We start from the raw sequence: 21,445 nt of genomic DNA, 5'->3' as shown, positions 1-21,445 counted from the left end.
AAAATGAGCTAATATTTACAAACTATTCATTTCAAAATAACACATTATTCTTCATGAAGATGCTAAAAGCATGATACGGTAACACACTGAAATGTTACGTGAAAAAAACTATGTTACGATCAATGGCATAACAATGCATTGATGCATTCAATTTGTGGTTTAAGGTGAATATTAATTCCTGAAATGTAATTTTAAATTAAACATGGCTAACATGCAAAATTTTAAATACAGCAAGGACTTTGTTTTAGAACAATTATAATGCGATAAAATCAGTTTCTCCCTAGTACTGAAAATCAAACTACAGGGATCTAATCCTATTCCAATGACCTTAGTTAGCCACATTCTCAAATTAATTCCCTATTTTCTTCCCCCTCGCCCCATCATCACTTGAACTGTGTTCCTTGGAAACAAACACAACTAGCCTGTCAGACAAGTTTTACTGGAGAAACTTACCCAACTATGGGAAAATATTTACACTGCAGTTAATCCATCTTGTGTACTTCTATAAAACAACGTTCTCAAGAAATGCCTAGTTTCTTCTAAATCACATCAAATCCTCATGTAACATCCAACCTAACAGTACTGTTTGATTGTAAGGAAATTTAAAGGGTAAGATCTAGATACTGACATCAAATAACGGCAGATAAGGTTAAAAATAAACAATATTTTATAAGCAAAAGAGATTTGCCTCCAAACAGTTTGTTTTTTCCAAGATTCAAAAGATTTATTTGAAAAAATCAGCACAGGACAAAGATATCCTTAATATTCCTTCTCAGATTTGAATATTCAGAATCTATATGAAATGTAGACAGCAACTCTGATTTCACAGAAAGAACATCAATGGTTTATACAAATGTAAACTCCCCTCCCCACCCTGCCCCAATATACTATTCTATCTACCCCTTATTGACATTAGCTTTCACTAAGCTTCTATCTTCAGTGCTACTTGCACAAACTAAAAAGCAGAAAATCATCTTCATTTTTAAATGGCTAGAATTAATTAAAGCAACCAAAGTACTACTGTTACAGCAAAGTTTAGTAAAACTACGAGAGAATACTAATACATTTGTAAATTATCCAAAATGATTTATTTATTGAGATTAGGTAACTACATAGACTTCACAGTTCTATGGCGTATTTATATTCAGCTAAAGTCACAAACACATTTTAACATTCACAATGATGAGCATCATCACCATTCTAATCTACAAAGCTTATGTATGAATAAAGGAAAATACAAAAACCTCAGGTTTTACAAAAGAAAAACTTTAAAGACTACATACATTAACAATAAAACCATTTCTTCCAGGTAACAGGTAAAAGTGTAAAGGCATACCATGGAGGTTTTTTTTTCTCTAAGTAGCCAGGAATGGAGGAATGTTTAATATCTACGACGCTTATTAGGGCCTTCGAAGTTGCCCCCTTGGCTTCCTCTACCAAATCCACCAGGACCACCACTAACAGGACCTACACCACTCATTGGTGCTTGAGGAGTTTCAGAACCTGCTCTACTCCCCATAGGTGAGCCCATCTGAGATGGTGGTCCTTGTTGAAATCTATCATTATGCTATAATACCACATAATAAATATGAAGTCCATTTGGAACACGCCAAATATTAAGTGACAAGAAAAATTGGCAAAATCCCAAGTGGTGGTGTCATGAAGTTCAGCAGAAAGTCCAGCAGAATCAGGATCACACATAGAAGGAAGAAAGGAGCAATTCAATTAGTTACTACGTTAAAAAAATAAATAAAGCAAGCATCTGAAGAGTAACATATTGCTAATGCTATGCCCCAATTTCATGGGAAAAAAAAAAAATAAGAGAATGACATTTTAAACCTATTCAGTATTACAGTATTGTTCTAATCTTTTTTTTTTTTTAAGTTTATACGGCATATAACTGAGCTGTGTAATAAAAAACACGTTTTTTTGAAACTCAAAGAAATAAAACTGGGGAGCAGCATCACATTGAAAAAGTATAAACATCTTAAAAATTTCAACAGCAATGTTTTTAACATACAAAGTACTAGCACAATCACACAAAGAGTTGTTCATTCTTGAAACTTTTCGGGTGTTTTTCCAGAAAGACTATTAACGGGAAAATATAGTTTTCTTAAAAATTGACAACTTATTAACACGTATACTAGTAGCACAATTAAATATCTGAATCCTTTGCTTTGGAAAACTTTACATTAATAACCACATATGTTAATCTCAAACGTTGAACAGAACTCCCTATATGCAGTAGTAAAATGTCACTGTGAAAAAAAGTCACAGGTGACATTTAAATAAAGGTTACAATTTCAGGAGGAAGGGTGGGAAAACGGGCAGTTAATATTACTTTAAATTACTACTGATATGCTACACAAAACTTATCCAAAGCAGTCAAAGTTTTTACTAACTTTCAGACATTTTACTGTAAAATAAACCCTCCAGAGAAGGAAACAAATACACTAATATGCGCCATTTGATAATAGCAGATATTATGGCACTGCTTTTCTCTCTATATATACTCATTAAAATAAAAAACTGTTACCATGACCAATTTTTCCAAAAATTTTAAAGATCTGCATTTAAAGTAAATAAATTTAAAACTGATGAAACACTGTATCCATCCATTCCAAGACGCCCATTTGCTTTTAGCCTCTCTGAAATCAGTATGGACTTAGAGCCGATGGCACATCTTAATTTAACTGGCAGTGCTTTCTTTCTTAGCAGCAATGGCGCCTTAACACTTGCTGTGGTAGTTCTGAAACAAAACTGCCTTCCAAAATATAGAATCAATCAATTTTCCTTTACTAAATGTTACTTAGAACAATCATTAACAAAACCCAAATGAAAAAATGTTTTGCCAACCAAAAGCCTCATTTAAATAGTGAGAGACTTAAAATGAGAAAAGTTATCAGTCTTGCTACTGATATTCAAATAAAATAATAACTACTACTGGAAAATTTTGCTTTTATAATTAACCCACACAAAGATATCTTCACACTCTCAAACCAACACATAAAACTTTTTACTTTAAGTTTTATAATATTAATTAGTAATCCTATAAAAAGATTGCAAAATGTAAATTTAAAATATATTTTACAACCTCAAAGTATATTATTTTATAGTTCTAAACTTTCTGAAATTAATCATAAGTGATCTTTCATTAAAAAAATATTTACAGAAAATTGTGTTTTCACACATACTGAAGTTTTATTCCCCACCAAAGGTAAGGAGTCCACACAGGAAAAGAACACAATCTTAAAGTCTTGACCTTCTCACTGAATACTGGTAGGAGGTGGATACAAACTGAAAGCAATATAAAAATAACTATAATTAAAATATGTATTTGCCATATACTTGAGTACAAAAGCATGCCATGATTGGGAATCCTAATTCTTCTGAGATTTAAAAATTGCCTCTCATAAGTCAACATGTAACTCCACAAAATTACTTTTCCTTCCGTGGATACTGATCTTTACCGCCAAAATAAATGATGCCAAATTATGTTAAGTGTGAAGTTATCTTTGGGGCAGAAAAGTATATATTATTGAATATAATCAAAATAATGTTGATGATACATTACCACTGCTCCATTATCTGGCATCATTGGAGTTCCCATATTTGCAGCTCCTTCTGGTCCCATGGCAGGACCAGGACCCATTGGTGGGCCAGGTATAGTTCCTCTGTTGTTCATATTCATACCCATCATTGGAGGAGGACCTTGGTTACCAGCAGGTGCTGGGCTAAATGCATCTACGCAAAACAATCTATACTTAGAGCTGTCCTATCTTAGTTTAGTAAATATTAAAAATTTAACAATACTTATGCAAACTACATTACAAAGACTATTATCAAAATCAGTTTCCTTCTTTGAGAATGGATACTCAATAATCTACTCTGTAACAGTGCATTACTACCTACACTATAGATTTTCATCCCCAAATCAAATGTACATAAAACAAGTGAGACAACTATCAATTATTTTAGGACATTTGAGACTGTCAAGGCTTGAAACTTTTTATTTAAAAAAATGAGTATTATTTGCTATAGTCTGCTTTTTAACCAAGTACTCCCTTACAATGGTGACTATACTCTACAAGCTTAAATTAACAGCAAAGAATTAGCACTTTGGAAACTACAAATAAATATATAAAGTTCACCAAAATTGACTTCTTTATTTTTATGTAAGTTACTGAATATATTCCAAAATTATAGAACATACTGTTTCTTTAACTTTATGCAGAAATAGGGATTCTAAACAACAAAAACTAAAAGGCTCATCGTGAGAAAGCTTATTTTTAAAAAACAACTACAACCAAATATAGATAAAATATTAATAGAGCTATCCAAATTTTTTCGACATCCTAAAATTCTGGGAATAGGGACAATTAGATATACTTCAAATTTTTTTTTTAATCAAAAAGATATCCACCTGGCCTCATGTTAATTGCAATAATGGTTGAACTGTAATTACTCTAATTACAATGTCTCAAATACAACATTTTTAGGTATCTTCTTTGAATTTTGTTAAAGTACTCATACTTTTTTTTCATCAAAAGTTCGTAACAAATACTGACTCTAACTTAAAGACTTTTCTTCTAGTATTTCTTTCGATAGGTCAATTTTAAGACACTTAGAACTCAATTTCTCAAAAACACATTGTAACAGAAGTTGACTTTGTCATTCAAACCCACAACTATAACACAGTATCTTAAGGCAGCTGAAATTGTACACATGACTAAGCCCAGGGAGCAGCTGAGAGGAAAAAGTCTTACTCCCTACTTGTCCGTGGCAATATGCTACTGACTCTCACCTCAACCCCCAGGAACCTAGCCACTTCACGGGGAAGATTATTTCCTTAATCCCAAAATGTTCTTGCTGATAAATCTGTAACTATCCAAGAATATTTCTATTCCCTTAGCACAGCAGAATTCCACATCTTGGGGCATCTGCACGGCTCAGTCAATTAAGTGGCTGACTTCAGCTCAGGTCATAAACTCACAATCCATGAGTTCGAGCCCCGCATCGGGCTCTGTGCTGACAGCTCAGAGCCTGGAGCTGCTTCAGATTCTGTGTCTCCCCCTCTCTCTGCCCCTACCCCACACTTTGTCTCTGAAAAATGAATAAATCTTTAAAAAAAAAAAACTTTTAGAAAAATTAAATTAAAAAAAGTTTTCCACAACATCTCTCACATGGAATTGAGGAAGAATGGAGACATTATCTGTAAGGAATCTTATTAGCTTTCCCTAGAAGAACAGATCAGAAGGACTAGGTTTACTTCTCTTTTAATAAAATGTAATTTTAACACCTGTAAAATTCAAATCTAGCTATAAAACTATGGGTACAATAAAAAAATCAAGGTAACATTTCTAGCTATCTGTAGAGTATTATTTCTAGCAATTAAACTTTCTCTCATACAGCTACAGTTAAACCAAATTTAGAGATCTAAGAAATGTTCTTAGAATTATCTGGTTCCCTAAAAAGCAGTTTTATAATCTGTGATTCTCTTGATAAACACACTGGTGATACACCAGAAAGTCTACTTCCACAATCCATTAACATAACTTGATAGGACATAACAATTTATTGATTCAACAGTAACATTCAAATGCATGATAATGGTTCATAACTTAAGTAAACCATTAGGATAAAGTCTCAGATTGAATAAAATGTTAAATGGAGAAAATTAAGTGGACTGGATTTTACGAGAGTTAAGAAAGTACTCGACTGTAATATGGATCAATGGTAAAATAAAATGCCCTAAAAAACTTGAATTCCCTTAAGTTCTTAGTAAGTAATCTAAAAATATTTTTTAATTATTCTTCTGATAAAGTTGCTATTTAAGCAACCAGAATGTTTTCAGGGTCTCTGCACACTGGAAATAATTCATTAGTTTCTGTATTAATGACAAGTTAATAATTATAATGGGATTTCAAGGTGCCTACAATCCATAATCTCACACTTATAACCCTTAAAACCTCCTGGACTATATTATACACCTTCTATGGTTTACTTTGAAAAAAACTTAAAATTGAACTTCTTGTATACAACTCTGCCTCCAGAATTTATTTACTAGAACTAAGCCTGAAGAACTTCTGTATTCTATGTTCACTAATTATTTCATGTATCCATCATAGCTAACTTCACAATAAAGTAAGGGCCATGTTTCATGCTTCCTTTGCAGACCAGAAATGCTCAGTAACTTCTTACTGGGAAGTAAGAAAAGTGACCAAGTAAACAGCAATAAACAATTTTAGATGATTTGACTGCAAGTAGTAAAGAAACAGGCATGAGAAGTAAGGGGGAAAAGGCTGATCACAGAAAAAGCTCATTCCAGATATTAGATGCTTTAAGATTTTCTTTATACACCACATATTCGAAGTACAATCTGGATTTTCTCAGTGGGTGTATATGTTATACAGTAATATAATCTTCACATTATGTTACGTAAAGATTTAATTTCATGACAGCTTCTGTGGGACAATATGAAATGAACATATAAAAAATTTTATCTAATTTTTAAATGTATGACATCTCAAATTTAGAAAGACCTACAAAGCATCCCACACTTATTTCCCTTCACCTTAGTCGTTTGATACAGTAACCCTCACTAGGAGACATGCTAAGGCAGGCACTTTCTTAAAACCTTTACATCAACTCTAAAGATAGGAGTTAGCCTAAATGTATACGACACACCTCATTTCCTAAACATGTCACAGATACCTTTAAACAATGTACTTCTGTGCATAAAATCAAAGGACACGGCAAAGTAAGTTAAACATTCAGTAAAATGAGTAAAAATAACTCCAGTTACACAAACGGTCACCTTACCAATAGAAATTTATACTTTGAAAAAGTTTAAAGACACTACAAACTCAGGAACTTTCGATTTCTAAGGTAAAAAAGCCAATTTGAAAGAATGAAATTTGATTTTTAAAAAATGCAACATAGCTGCATTCCACCACGTAATTAATGACTGAACCAGTTTCAGGCTGTATCAAAACCTGGATACAGGTTTCTTTCATTTTATCTATTAAAGTTTAATATACCCTTTAGCCATCAAGTAAACAAAATGAAAATGGTCTTTTTAGGCATATTATTTTTAATGTACTTTTTAAAAAATTACTAAATATATGAGATTTAACCATTATAAATGTTGGTTCCAAATTTTACATTGTTACTGATCTGTAGATACCACAAACAGCATGTACAGTTCTCCAAAGAATTACAAGTTACAAAAGGCTTTTGCTTCAAATCCCTACCTCCCATGTTTATTGCTCCACGGGGACCCATATCACCCATTCTCATTTCCTGTTCTCTCTGTAAGTAAGCATAGTTGTCACAGTCAACCTATCGATCTTATGACTTTACATTTCCCATCTAAAATCAGAAAGAAAAGAATCAATTGGGACATCACTTTCCATTAAAAAAATAAATTTTTCCAACATCACTTATTTAATAACACTGAAAAGAAACTTTCTTCTCCCAGGTACGATATGCTTTAGAGCACTGTTTATACTGCTAGATAATACTGTCAGATACACACATTCTACCACAGATGTTTTAATGTTCTTATTTCAATAGCTCAAAGACACATGGCTAGATTCCAAAAAAAGAAAAATCTAGCATTAATAACCACCAGAGCCCATTACCTTTCCTCCCATGTCACTTAAGTCTTAAAACAGAAATGATCATTACCCCTTTTATATTCAAATGTATTCAAACATCCAACACAAACAGCTGTGGGCACTAAGCTTAAAATTAAGTTATAGACAATTTTCATTTTAGAAATACTATAAAACACACCTGCACTTTTATTCAAATACTCAAGCACTGTTTCATCCAAGATATGACCTATAGATTAGGCCATGAAAATCTCCCCAACACACAAACAATTATTAAAAATTCAACACAGCACTGCGTCCGTTTTGGAAATCTAAATAAAAGCGTTATTACACAGTGGTCAAGTTCTGAAACAAAATGCTAAGTAAGGTTAAAAGTGATGCAAAAGGTCATGCAAATGACAAAATGTTTTAATTCCAGTAAAATTCAACTGTTTCTAAAAAACTTTATTTACTAACAGTAGTTATATAGAATTAACTTCAATAAAATTTCTAGGTGAAATTACTCAACATACTGTGACTGAAATTTGCACTAGTATTTAATGATCTTTTCCACTACCAAATCACTGTTAAATCTTAAAACATATTCTGAGACAACTGTAGCAATGTCTAAATCTTTAAAAAGCATAATTTTTATGATTTAAAAGCAATTTTATTAAAATGTGCTTAAAATTCCTTAGTAATACAAAATACCAGTGAAAGCACCTATAGAAGCTAAAAATAATTTTTTAAAAGGCCTATGGTAGATAATGCCATTAAGCAGCAAATCAACTGCCCAAATCTAACCTAACAGACATGGATTTAAAAAAAAAAAACACTTTGAAGCTGTGTTACAAGAAAAACATTACTTACACAGCATCATGGAGAAATGTTTTATCATATTACTTAGAAAATGTAAATCCCAAATCTGTCTCAAAGCTAGGTTTTCTAAACTTTCCAAAAAACAAAATTGTTTCTTCTCATAAAACTTTTGGCTAGTGATGGACACTACTGACTAGCAAAAGAGCTAGACTATTTTATAGAATGGATTTCTGATGAAGTTCTGTGGAAAATATTATTTGATGATCATATGTACTACTATCATCAATAAATCAAACCAAGCTGTCATTTCGTCACTGAAATGTGGACTGCTGCAGCATACCCAAACTCTTCCAGGTATTAGTTACAGCAGATACTGGTTACTGAAAAGCTGGTTCTATTTCACCACCACAATAAAATACATGGATTTTTTTTTGATCATGACATTTTTCCGGAATGAGGGCTTAATCTGTGTTTTTACTTTTGGATTTGCCTTTAACTATTAAAGATGAGGAATGCAATATCTAACCACTAAAATGGTAATTATGATAGTCTTACTGATTGAGACTTTTTCAAATCTCCCTTATAAATCCTGACATGCTAACTGGATGTCTGTGATGCAAGGAGGAGCAAGGAGGGGAACAACTTTTTTATTATCTCCTTACAATTTCAGCTTTACCTATCACTTTCCAAAATAACAATGTTTAGCTTTATAATTCACAAAGTACTTTTAGAAAATTGTTCTTATTCTATTTCATTTCCTTCATTAAAAGAATTTTGGAGAGATTAATATACTACAGAGATTTACAGTTTTTCAAAAAAGCTTTTATTAACTAACTATTCTCTACACCCAGTGTGGGGCTCGAACTCATGACCTCAGGATCAAGAGTCACATACTCTACTGACTGAGCCAACCAGGCACTCCTAGATTTATGATTTTAAGTCAATTATTCAACAGTAGCCATTAATGTTCCCTTTCTGATGCTTTATTAGACACTGGTTCCAGTTCTATACTGTCTTTCTTTAAATGAGATAATCAGGATGTCTTACAATAATCCATGCTAATGTAGCCTATCACTATGCAAAAACACCAATATATATATTATAGCATTTTTCACTAAATATATACTACTTAGTACTGTTGACAGTTTCTTTAAAGTACTATTTTATACAGCTTCACACATAAGATTAATAAAATGAAATGGTATAATTAGATGATAGATTATTTTTAAACTATTTTAGAAGGAGCAAAAGAACTTTTCAGCTTCCTAGAGGGTCATATCTTAAGGTTACTGTTATTTTCTAAATATCCACTGCTACTTATTTCGAGTAAACTACAAGAGTCAGATTATAATTAAGGGTAGGTTAAGCAATGAAAATTAAGACAGTACTTCTCATTTTAACTCGATTTTCCAAATATCAGTAAGGAGAAACACTTGAAATCCACTGTTAACTATGTACCCATCCAAAAGGCAATACACAAAATCCTCACTCTATGAATTCTAATATTTGAAATTAGAACTGGTGCATAATATATATATATATGATATTTCTGGAATACAAATTTTAATCCTTTATCACTTTACCAAAAATAAGTTAGTTTAACTTGAAACAACTCATAGGTAAACTAAATTCTGAAAGACTGCACTGCAATAAGATAATAAAACTATGATAAAAATTTGGTTTAATTAATTCAATTACTCTTCAAAAGCCCTATAAAACAGGTCTACTTTTATCTGATTTTAGAGATCATAAAACTGAGGCACAGCACTGTTAAATAACTTACTCTAGTCTGAACTGACCTATGAAATTCTGCCAAAATAAGAGTTCATAAAGTTTTCACCTTCACAAAGTACCTTCATTGTTTTCAAGGATTCCACCAAAGACTAAAAAATGGCAAGGTTTTTAATTTGTCCTATATTCATAAGAAGTTGTGTCTTTCCATTAAAAGAATTCTATGTTTGTATTCCTGAGCCTATCACTGAACAGTGCTTAAATTCACAAGTGACCAAAAAAGTAAGTAAAATATGACTAATTTCCAGAACCACCTATCAAAGCAGCATTCCATTAAAGCAGTGGATTTCAAAGCGTGGTTAATGGGAGTACCGGGTCTGCAAGACTTTTTCAGGAAGCACACATTCAAAACTTCTTCATGTCTTACTAAATACTAGAACATACACGCTAACATGGATATACATTAAAAAATAAAAGTAAATAATAAAAAATAATCATTAGAACATAGTTAGACTATGATCTAATTGGGCTTTTTAACTATTGTGTAGATGATGCAAAAGCAAGGACATGCAAAAACGTTTAGCACAAACCAAGGTACTTACATTCAGTTTTTACTAGTAACTATCATTGTATTCTTCAATACAAATGGCAGTTTTAAATTTTAAACTATGAATACCTAACTGAAGCGTTAAAATTATTTAACCATTACATGCCTTTTTAATAATCTATGCAACAAAACAGGACATATATGTAAGGCATTTCTGCTTACATTCTGAAAATGGGTGGTTCTGAGGCGCCTGGGTAGCTAAGTCGGTTAAGCCTCCGACATCGGCTCAGGTCATCATCTCACGGTTCGTGGGTTCAAGCCCCGCGTCGGGCTCTGTGCTGACAGCTAGCTCAGAGCCTGGAGCCTGTTTCAGATTCTGTGTCTCCCTCTCTCTCTCTGACCCTCCCCTGCTCATGCTGTCTCTCTCGCTCTCTCTCAGAAATAAAAACATTTAAAAATTTTAAAAAGAAAGTTAAGGCAGCCCAACAGACTGTAACGCAACGCAAACTGTCAAATGTTACTGTAAAATTAAACAAAAATATCCACAATTATTTGTAAAGGTTAAAATACACTCATCACCATTTACTAATTTATCTAAGTGAAGCCAGATTTCCTTCATGCACTTTAACCAAAAAAGCATTTTGCAATAGATGGAATGCAAAAGCAAATATGGGAAGCCAGCCATTTCCTATAAAGCCAGACAAATAAATTTATAAAACAATAAAACAATACCACTCTTCCCACCACATTAAAGTGGAACATCAACAACATTTGCAAAAATGGAATATAAGGCTACTGTTCCCACAGCAACCCACTTTCTTTCAAGTTTCTCTCTTAATTTCTAATACAGTAATAAACACTGACATAACCTAAACAAAAGCTCTTAGGGCTCTTCAATAATTTTTAATAGTGTAAAAAGACATCAAAACCAAAAAGCTAAGTTCCAGTCAGTATTTGTTCATGAGAATTTAATAAGCAGAATAAACTAAACATGATTTTTATGTAGAATAGGATCTGTTCCTTTAACACTTTAACGCTATAAATATCAACCTGTGAAATTTAAAGATATTGTATTTTACTTTTTTTATATAACCAAATTTAAAAGGTCACACAGTACAAAAATAAGACTAAAATAAATTATAATATATGCCTAAGGTTTAGAAAACAGTGAGCAACATAAAAACAAAGTATCAACTGAGACAATACAGTGAGCTGATAAAATGTTTTCATCTAACACTCCTTTATCTAAATCCTTTTTAGAATGACAAAGATAATCATTCTTTAAACTGTAAAGATCTTTCACATACATTTCTGAAGAAACTTCTAGGGACTGACAAGGATCACCATGTACCATTTAGGTTCAATGTCTTAATAAGGAAAATGCTAAAATTCTTGATGTAAAAATACTGATATGGAACATTTAAATCTACAAAATGATATATAATTCTAGAGAAAATTCTAAGTTTGGGAAGTAACGAGATCTTTTTATCATAAACATTCCTAAATATAAATTACATTTAGCACTTGGAAATCTTATCTTTTCCTTCACTAGAGAAGTTTACATAAAAGAATAATAAGATTATTAGATAGCTAGTCAAACTTTTAGGGAGAAATAAACAGAAACCATTAGTATCTAAAATACTATGTAACACACATATTTGGAAATAAAAACTGGAACAAAAATCAATTACATGAAATATTAAGAAAATGGGCATAAAGAGATAAGATTACAAAAATAACCACTACGCCTCTTTGCTAAGAAATTATTCACTCATTTAAAAAGTGTTACAATACTGTTAATAAAAGTATTTTTAAACTAAAAAGGGATATAAGGCATGTTTCCACTGATATAGCATGCAAACTTTCCCACATAACAGAGAATGCTTTGAAGACTTAAAATTTCTACTTCAAGTAATTAAAAACACTAACTTCCCATACATACTAGTTACTCACTACTAGACAAGGAAGGGGGGGTGTGTGTTTAAGTAACATAAGACAGTCTTTCAATAAATACAATTTATGGTGATTTTTTCACCCTCAATTTGAATACATGCATTCTGTGATATCTGCACCCATGAATACTGGAGAAATGTTCTTCAGTTATGCGATTGTTAAAATGAAATTTTACACCATATATCATTAGGGAATTAAGACAACATTAAGACACCACATCAATTAGAATGGCCAAAATCCTAAACACTGACAACACGAAGCACTGATAAGGATGTAGAGAAATAGAAATTCTGATTTAATGCTGATTGGGATTATAAATGACATACTTACTTTAGAAGACAATTTAACAGTTTCTTACAAAACTAAAATACTCTTACATACATACAATCCAGCAACCATACTCCTTGGTATGTACACAAAGATGAAAACTTACGACCACACAAAAACCTGCAAATGGATGTTAATAGCAACTAAATTTATTCATAATTGCAAAAACTTGGAAGCAACCAAGATGTCCTTAGTAGGTGAATGGATCAACAAACTGTGGTACATCCAGACAATGAAACATTCCTTAGCACTGAAAATGAACGAGCTATCAAGCCATGGAAAGACACAGAGTAACCTAGGATGCTCATTACCAAAGAGCCTGTATGAAAAGTCTATGTACTACAATCCAACTACACGACACTCGGGGAAAGGCAAAACTATAAAGACAGTAACAAATCAGTGGTTGCCCAGGATCTGGAAGGAGGGAGGAATGAATAGGCAGAAGACAGGATTTTTAGGATGATGACACTATTCTGTGTACTGTCAACAATGGGTACATGTCATATTTGCCAAAGCCACAGAATGTGCAACACAAAGAGTGAACCCTATGGTTTTTGGGTGATGAGGATGTGTCAACTTGATAGTGAAGGATTCTGTATGTAAGCTGGAGGAAAGAGATACACGGGAAATACCTATCTTCAGCTCAATTCTGCTATGAATTTAAAACTACTCTAAAAAAATACTCTCTGTGGGGCGCTGGGATGACTCAGTCAGTTAAAAACACGACTCTTGATTTCAGCTCAGGTTGTGATCGCACAATTCAAAGGATCGAGCCCTGTATCAGGCTCAGAGCCTGCTTCGGATTCTCTCTTCCCTCTGCCTCTCTCCCCAACTCATGCTCTCTCTCTCTCTCTCACTAAATAAGTATTTAAAAACTAATAAAAAATAAAAACTATCAAAAAATTTAATGTTTCTTTTTGAATAACCAATTACATATATAAATTTATAAATTTTAGTCAAGAAATAATAAAAATCTGTTATTTATTAAATTTCAAAAATCAGAATAAAATGAAACAACAAATACAAAAAGGAGGACTTACTCTTAGCTCACTGTATTCATTAACCTCAAGACATACCTCTGGATCTTAATTCATTCAATGTATTTTTAAAGCCTGGTTCAGGTACCTTAAAAGATTATTCTGGTTGTCACTGTCAAATTCAAAACTTAATCACTACTTTTTAATAAATAGAGTGATTTTCATCAAATCTAATTACATATAACCCACCATATATCAAAAGACAAAAGTGAGTAAATTTATATTTAAACAAATTTATATTCAGGTGAGAATATTTTTAATCACATATCTAAGGGATACTTTCAAAATTATCCAGTATCATCATCGGTTTTCAATTGTCATGGCAAACTCTAAAGAGATGCTTTTTCTTTTTTTTTTTTTTTTATTAATGTTTTTTACTTATTTCTAGGAGAGAGAGAGAGACATCGTGAGCAGGAGGGTCAGAGAGAGAGGGAGTCACAGACTCCAAAACAGGCTCCAGGCTCCGAGCTGGCAGTCAGCACAGAGCCCGACGCAGGGCTCGAACCCACAAACCGTGAGATCATGACCTAAGCGAAAGTCGGACGCTTAACCGACTAAGCCACCCAGGCACCCCAAGAGATGCTTTTAAAAACAGAAATCAATGAGGAATATCTACACTTCTAATTTAGTTATTTAACTTGAACTCTTAAAGACACCACCCATGATGGTATCAGCTCCCACACAAACACAGTATTTTTAGTAATATCCTTTCAAGCTCACAGAAAACTGGTAACTGGTTTGCATTTCATCACCCACACCTTAACCAGAAAAACACAGCGGAAGGAGCAAAAAAAAGCACAAGTGTTCCAATGTATAAAGAATTAACTACGTATTTACTGGGGAATTTTTTGTGTGTGATACTAGGTATTCAAGAATCTTAGTAGTATATCACCAGCTGTAAAATTTTAATGAATTATATAGTTTTCCTAAGTAGATAAAGCAAAGCAACAGGTTCAATTATAGTAATTGTAAAAATATTTAAGTGGTAACTAAATAAAATTCAGATATTTAAAATACACGTTTATAAGAGAAACTACTATAATAAGCATATCACTTCTTTAAAAGCAGAATTGAGAAAAACCAGAAATAGGCCAAATAAAGAAGTTACCTTCTGAGAAACATGGTAACTTTACAACCAGAAAACGCAGGTTTTGAAACGTGGTATACAATATAGTTAGTGCAAGATATCATACGACAAAGTATAGGCAGACTTACCCATATTCTTTTCAATTACTTGAAATTTTAAACAGAAATAAATGCATTTCATCAGCAGAGAATGCTCATAAACCCAAGTTCTCTGCCACTAACAGGTAATAACTAGACATACTCATATTTATTTAGTCTGATTTGGTATAAAACTCAGATATTTCAGGTGATACTACAGAGCTTGATTTCCTCAATGCAAAGTAAAGATCTGATTGAGACTGATCTAAAAAAAATTTTTTTTTAATCACCCTGTAGAACTTAAAGGGGAGTTCTAAGTATTCCATTAGGAAGTCACAAAGCAGAAATAACCAGTTAAATTTTTATGTCTCCACAGAATCTTTTTAATTCAAATTATTTAATATGTAAAAATTCTTACTATTTTTATTATACATAATCGACATCTCAGAAACTATTTACTATAGTTGAACACCTTTATTCATCAATCTTGACGTTCCTTTTCTCTAATCCCTCAACAAAGGTAAACATTAAGCTAAAAGATGTTACCGTTCTGAACCGAGTAAGATTCAAATAACTTACCATTTCAAATGAAAGACAGGAGATATACCTACAACACAGTGGAATAATAAACCAATCATATCAGTTTAAAAGAAAAAAAACAAACCAAAACACCCAGGGGCACCTAGGTGGCTCAGTTGGTTGAGCATCTGACTTTGGCTTAGGTCATGATCTCACAGTTCATGGGTTCGAGCCCCCCATCGAACACACGATCAACACAGAGCCCATTTCGAAACCTTTGTCCCCCACTCACCCCTCCCCGCTCCTGCTCACTCTCTCAATAATAAACCTTTAAAAAACATTTAGAAAAAATACACCCCGAATAAGTTCCATAACAGTGCTGAGGCTACTCAATGCACTCCTGATACTCTCTTTGCAATCTTTTTCTAAACTCTCACACCTTTTTTAAAATTTATATCAGAGAGGGGCGCCTGGGTGGCTTAGTCGGTTAAGTGTCCGACTTTCGCTTGGGTCATGATCTCGAGGTTCGTGGGTTCGAGCCCCGCGTCGGGCTCTGTGCTGACTGCCAGCTCAGAGCCTGGAGCCTGTTTCAGTCTGTGACTCCCTCTCTCTCTGACCCTCTCCTGCTCACGCTGTCTTTCTCTCTCCTAGAAATAAATAAAAAACATTAAAAAAAAATTTTTTTTTAAATTTGTATCAGAGAGACAGCATGTGCACACATACTCAGGGACCCAGGGGAGGCAGAGAGAGAGAAGAGTATGCGAAGTAGACTCTGCATTGTCAGTATGGAGCCTGATGTGAGGCTTCAATCCACGGACCATGAGATCATGACTTGAACCAAAATCAAGAGTTACACACTTAACCAATTCAGCCACCCAGGTACCCCTAGACACTCAAAACTTTTTAGCTTTATCTCTGTATACTCTATGCAGATACTCTGCACCTGCAATACTCTAAAACACTCAAAGATAATGGGGCGCCTGGGTGGCTCAGTTGGTTGAGCATCAGACTTCAGCTCAGGTCATGACCTCACATTTCTTGAGTTTGAGCCCCGCATAGGCCTCTATGCTGACAACTCAGAGCCTGGAGTCTGTTTCAAATTCTGTGTCTCCCTCTCTGTTTCTGTCCCCTCCCCAGCTCATGCTCTGTCTCTCTCTCAAAAATAAATAAACCATTTAAAAAAATTTTAATAAAAAAAAATACTCAAAGACATAACCCTAAGCTTGGTTCACTTCTGTATCCTCTATGGTACTCAGCACTTTTTTTTTTTTTTTTAATGTTTTCTTTATTTCTGAGAGAGACAGACAGACAACATGAACAGGGGAGGGTCAGAGAGAAAGGGAGACACAGAAATCTGAAGCAGGCTCCAGGCTCTGAGCTGTCAGCACAGAGCCCAACGCAGGGCTCGAACCCACAAACTGTGACCTCATGACCTGAGCCGAAGTCGGATGCTTAACCAACTGAGCCACCCAGGTGCCCCAGCACTTTGAACACAGTAAGAAAGGGACCAAATTTTCTTACTAAATGGAAACCTCTAAATCTTTCTGTAAGCCTAATACTCTGACAGGATATTCAAGTGAGACTGAATATTGAATAGCTAGGTGTACTGTAAACCAAACATCAAAAATTGTTATTTGAGGGTTTTTTAAAAATTCACTCTTCATTACGGAATTCCATTATGAAGTCTACAAAAATACATCAATAGTCTTAATACCAATCGTTTCAAAACTACAGATGTTTAACATCTAAGAATTAGTATTCAATAAATACAAAGTATGGTTACTCATAAAGAACACTGAAAACCATGACTGAGCTGCACTGATATCTGAAAATTAAGACACCAAACAACTATTTAATTCTCTGTTTACACCTAACCACAATATAATAAATACAACACTCTCAAACTCAAATGCAATGAGAGATCTATTACTGAACAACAAAGTCAGAAAATAATTAGAATGCAATGTGGTTAAGTACTAAAAGAGAATATTAAAAATGATATGGTGAGGGGAGTAGTAAGAGATTATGCATGCGCTGGGTGTACGCAGACATTCTCTAGGAGAAAAGAAATAAAGAAAATTTTCTGGATTATAAGCCTCTCTCAAACCCTAATGAAAGATTGAGACAAAAAAAGATACCAGTCATCTAATATGACATAGAAATAATTAAGTACAACAAAGTATCCTCTAGTATATATACAGAATTTAAAGGAGACTCGGTAAGCATTGCCCTTTGGAATCATTTGGAAGACTTTTAAATATGAATGATAGAAGAAAGATAACCATTATTTGTAATCATAATGTATGTTCAGGATACCCATACATCCTGGTTTGCATGAGACTGCCCATTTTATGCCTGCTGTAAAAAAAATAAATAAAAATTAAAAACAGTAAATAGTGCCTATATTCAGTTGTCCCAGTTTGGTTGAGAATTCTTGAGGTTTTCCCCTACAAATGATTAGATACTACTAAAACTGTTAAAAAATGCTTTTGAGAAAAGATCAAAGATTTAAACAGCTGGCTAAAATTGATACATATCTTCAACGATCCTAACAATCACTTCCAAAGTGTATGTAAACATAACAAACATGAACATATATTGACTTTTGCTTTCACTGGATCAGAAAAGTCTAAATCTAGTGCCAATTATGCTCCATCCCAAATATTCAGAAAAGTTCTTGTCTCACTGTAAGAAACATATTAAATTATTTCAGTAAATAAATGAAAAAATTAACAATAAAAAACTGGTCACAACTATAACATTATATGGAGACCACTGCAATTTAAGTGCTATAATTAATTTTGATCATCATCATCTTGTCGAAACCACTGGAACTGAGCTGCCCCACAGGTCACGCCTAAATCTGATACCAAGGTCTACAGCAAATAATTCTTCAATTAATTTCCATAGAATAATAAAGATGCTATAAAAACCGCTTGTGAAATATATCCTTTGTTTGAATGCTTCTGGTGTTTAGACTTCCAAAAAATAGTCTTCTGCTGCAATACAATCAAATCACTTGTTAGAGCTAAATAATTTCTAGAAAGAGAAGAACCAGGTGGAAACCACAAAATGGCAACTTCTCCTCTAAAAAATTCTCAAACCATTTCTGAAAATATTTTGTACCTACTCATTAGTAATTAATGATTAGCATCAGTTCTCTCTGCCAGCACCTATTAATGAACTTTTATGACTGGCTAGAGTTTCTGTGTTGAGTTTTGTACATGGCACACCAGAGAAAGCTTGGTTATAATTAAATCAGTTAAGAGAAACAATGCCCACTCAAGAAACAGGATAAAAGACTGACAAAGAAGTGGCTGATTAAATAGGCCAAATTTAGCCATGCTGATCATGAGAAGTTAACAACTGAAAGAACGATGCTTTATGTCTCTAAGAAAACATGTGAAAACTCTAAGATACCAGCTGTGGGCCAGTGATGGTTCATTGAACAGCTCCTCTAATAACCTTCGCTCTGATTTATACAATCATGACTACCAATAAGCCTTCAGGTCACTAGTTTATATTCTTCAGGGACTTTGAGTCTAGGGTGGGCGATGCTCTGTTCAATGAGCCTTCTAAAAACACTGGGGGAAAACATATTAATAAATTTACTTTTAATTCACAAACTCTTTGTGTTTGGTTAACACTGAGGCACTTTTTATAGATTCCTCCCAACTCTCACACAGGACCTAGACCAGAGAGGTCGGCAAGTCCATTTTTGGTAAAGGGCCAGAAAAGTATATATTTCAAGCTTTGCAGGCCAGAGATACAAATATAACTGTTGATATAATCTCATACAGTTGTGTCACAACTAGTCAACTCTATGATTTTTGGACAAAACAGCTATAAGCAAAACATAAACACAACGGGTAGTGTTCAGAATGGGCCGAGCTTACCCTAATCTGTCAACCCCCCGTCTATATGAAATACTTAAAAGCCTAAAAGTTAATGCATGACTTGAGACATACATATGTATGTCTGAAAGTTCAACTAATAGTTATCACACATAATACCACAGAGCACTACTCACACAGAATGTTGTCCTACTTACACTGCTATGTTTATGAATCCCATTCCCCATATTGATTGATTCTGAGCCCTCACTTCAAACTCCCCAGGTCCCATAAAAATTCAACTATTACTATTCTTATTTCAATGTTTCAACTATGTCTCATTTCAATATATGGACAAAGGTCTACATTTGCTACTGAAAATTAGCAAGCTGAAGGGCTTCTTCAGATGCCGACCCCATGGCTCCAGCCCAGAGCCGCTATATCAATAACAAGTAGTATATTGAAATGCAGGCATTTTTCTTAAGTTCCACAGATGTGCTGCAAAGGTTGAAAACTACTGAATTTAGCCAAAACTGTGATCAATAGCAAATGCATCAGATTCTACTAGAATCATGAAATGATTCAATTTTTAGGTGGAATACCTAAGACAAAAACCTAAATTTTTAAAAAAGATCCCTAAGTGTTAATTATGCACTATTTGAAAAATACCATGCAAGAGGCATTGTACCCTGAGCCTCTGGCTACATCTCTTTAATGCTTTTGGCCTCACTACACTAGCTACAATTGAACAATTCTAAGAGACACATTACTGGATTAAATTACTGCCTTGGCATGTAATATACATTTATTTGCAGATTTATTATGCACATATGTTCAAATATCCAAGGCTATTCCCACCTGCTCAAACAAAAATAAAAATTCTTCAATATTCTTCATGTATGTATTTCAAAAATCTAAGGGGCTATTCTTTTATTCACTAAAAACCAAAAAAGAAACTTCTAATAAAAAACAAAAAAATCTAGTTTTAAAACACTGCCCCAATTTACCTAAACAAAGTAGTTTATAACCACTTGATACAACTACTAAAGCTACAGTAGCATGTACATGTTTTTATATTACCATTTTCTCAAGAAAGCAAAGTTTACTCTAAGAAACTGCATTAAAAAATACTCTAATTAAAATCTCCACTTTACTCCAATGCAAACTGAATCTACAGAAAAAGGCTGGTATACTGTAGTATTTAAATATTTAAACTACTCAATCTAGGGGCACCTGGGTGGCTCAGTCAGTTAAGCATCTGATTAAAGCTCAGGTCGTGATCTCAAGGTTCTTGAGTTCCAGCCCCACATCAGGATCTCTGCTGTCAGCAAAGAGCCAGCTTTGGTTCCTCTGTCCCTCTCTCTCTCTCTCTCTCTCTGCCCCACCCCCCTCTCAAAAAAATTAATTTTTTTAAAAAAAATGTTTTATTTATTTCTAGGAGAGAGAGAGAGAGAGAGAGAGAGAGAGAGACAGCGTGAGCAGGGGAGGGTCAGAGAGAGAGGGAGTCACAGACTGAAACAGGCTCCAGGCTCTGAGCTGGCAGTCAGCACAGAGCCTGACGCGGGGCTCGAACCTACGAACCGCGAGATCATGACCTAAGCGAAAGTTGGACGCTTAACCGACTAAGCCACCCAGGCGCCCCCAAAATATAAATTTTTAACAAAATAAATAAAAAATAAACTACTTATTCTATATAGCAAGTGGAGCAACATAATATAAAAACAATCTTACGATAATCATGAGACAATTTCATAAATTTTTACTGTCAACAGTTACATCTTGTGATGTGTCCAAAAGCTAAAAAACTGTGGTAAGTAGAAAATTTCAATCTAATAAGTACTATCTAGAAAATGGTTCAAATACACTATGATAAAGATAAACCTAAATGTACTTAAGGAATAGAACAAAAATATACACATT

At 33.6% G+C, this 21,445-nt stretch overlaps 1 protein-coding gene across 1 annotated transcript in view; it reads right to left on the bottom strand.

Moving 5' to 3' along the window:
* Positions 1-1,065: 1,065 nt before the first annotated feature.
* PSPC1 (paraspeckle component 1) overlaps positions 1,066-21,445 on the bottom strand; it is a 64,607-nt gene continuing 44,227 nt past the window's right edge. Inside the window, exons 6-8 of the mRNA XM_077774696.1 lie at positions 7,254-7,311; positions 3,575-3,744; positions 1,066-1,567 (exon numbers count right to left, since the gene is read on the bottom strand). Coding sequence (XP_077630822.1) covers positions 1,382-1,567; positions 3,575-3,744; positions 7,254-7,311 — 414 coding nt within the window. The 3' untranslated portion in view covers positions 1,066-1,381. The remainder of the gene's footprint in view (positions 1,568-3,574; positions 3,745-7,253; positions 7,312-21,445) is intronic.

Source organism: Crocuta crocuta, unplaced genomic scaffold, assembly GCF_008692635.1.
Source record: "Crocuta crocuta isolate KB4526 unplaced genomic scaffold, BGI_CrCroc_1.0 scaffold277, whole genome shotgun sequence".
NCBI lineage: Eukaryota > Metazoa > Chordata > Mammalia > Carnivora > Hyaenidae > Crocuta > Crocuta crocuta.
The sequence above is the reverse complement of the archived record's forward strand: the minus strand, read 5'-3'. Positions and strand labels throughout refer to the sequence as shown.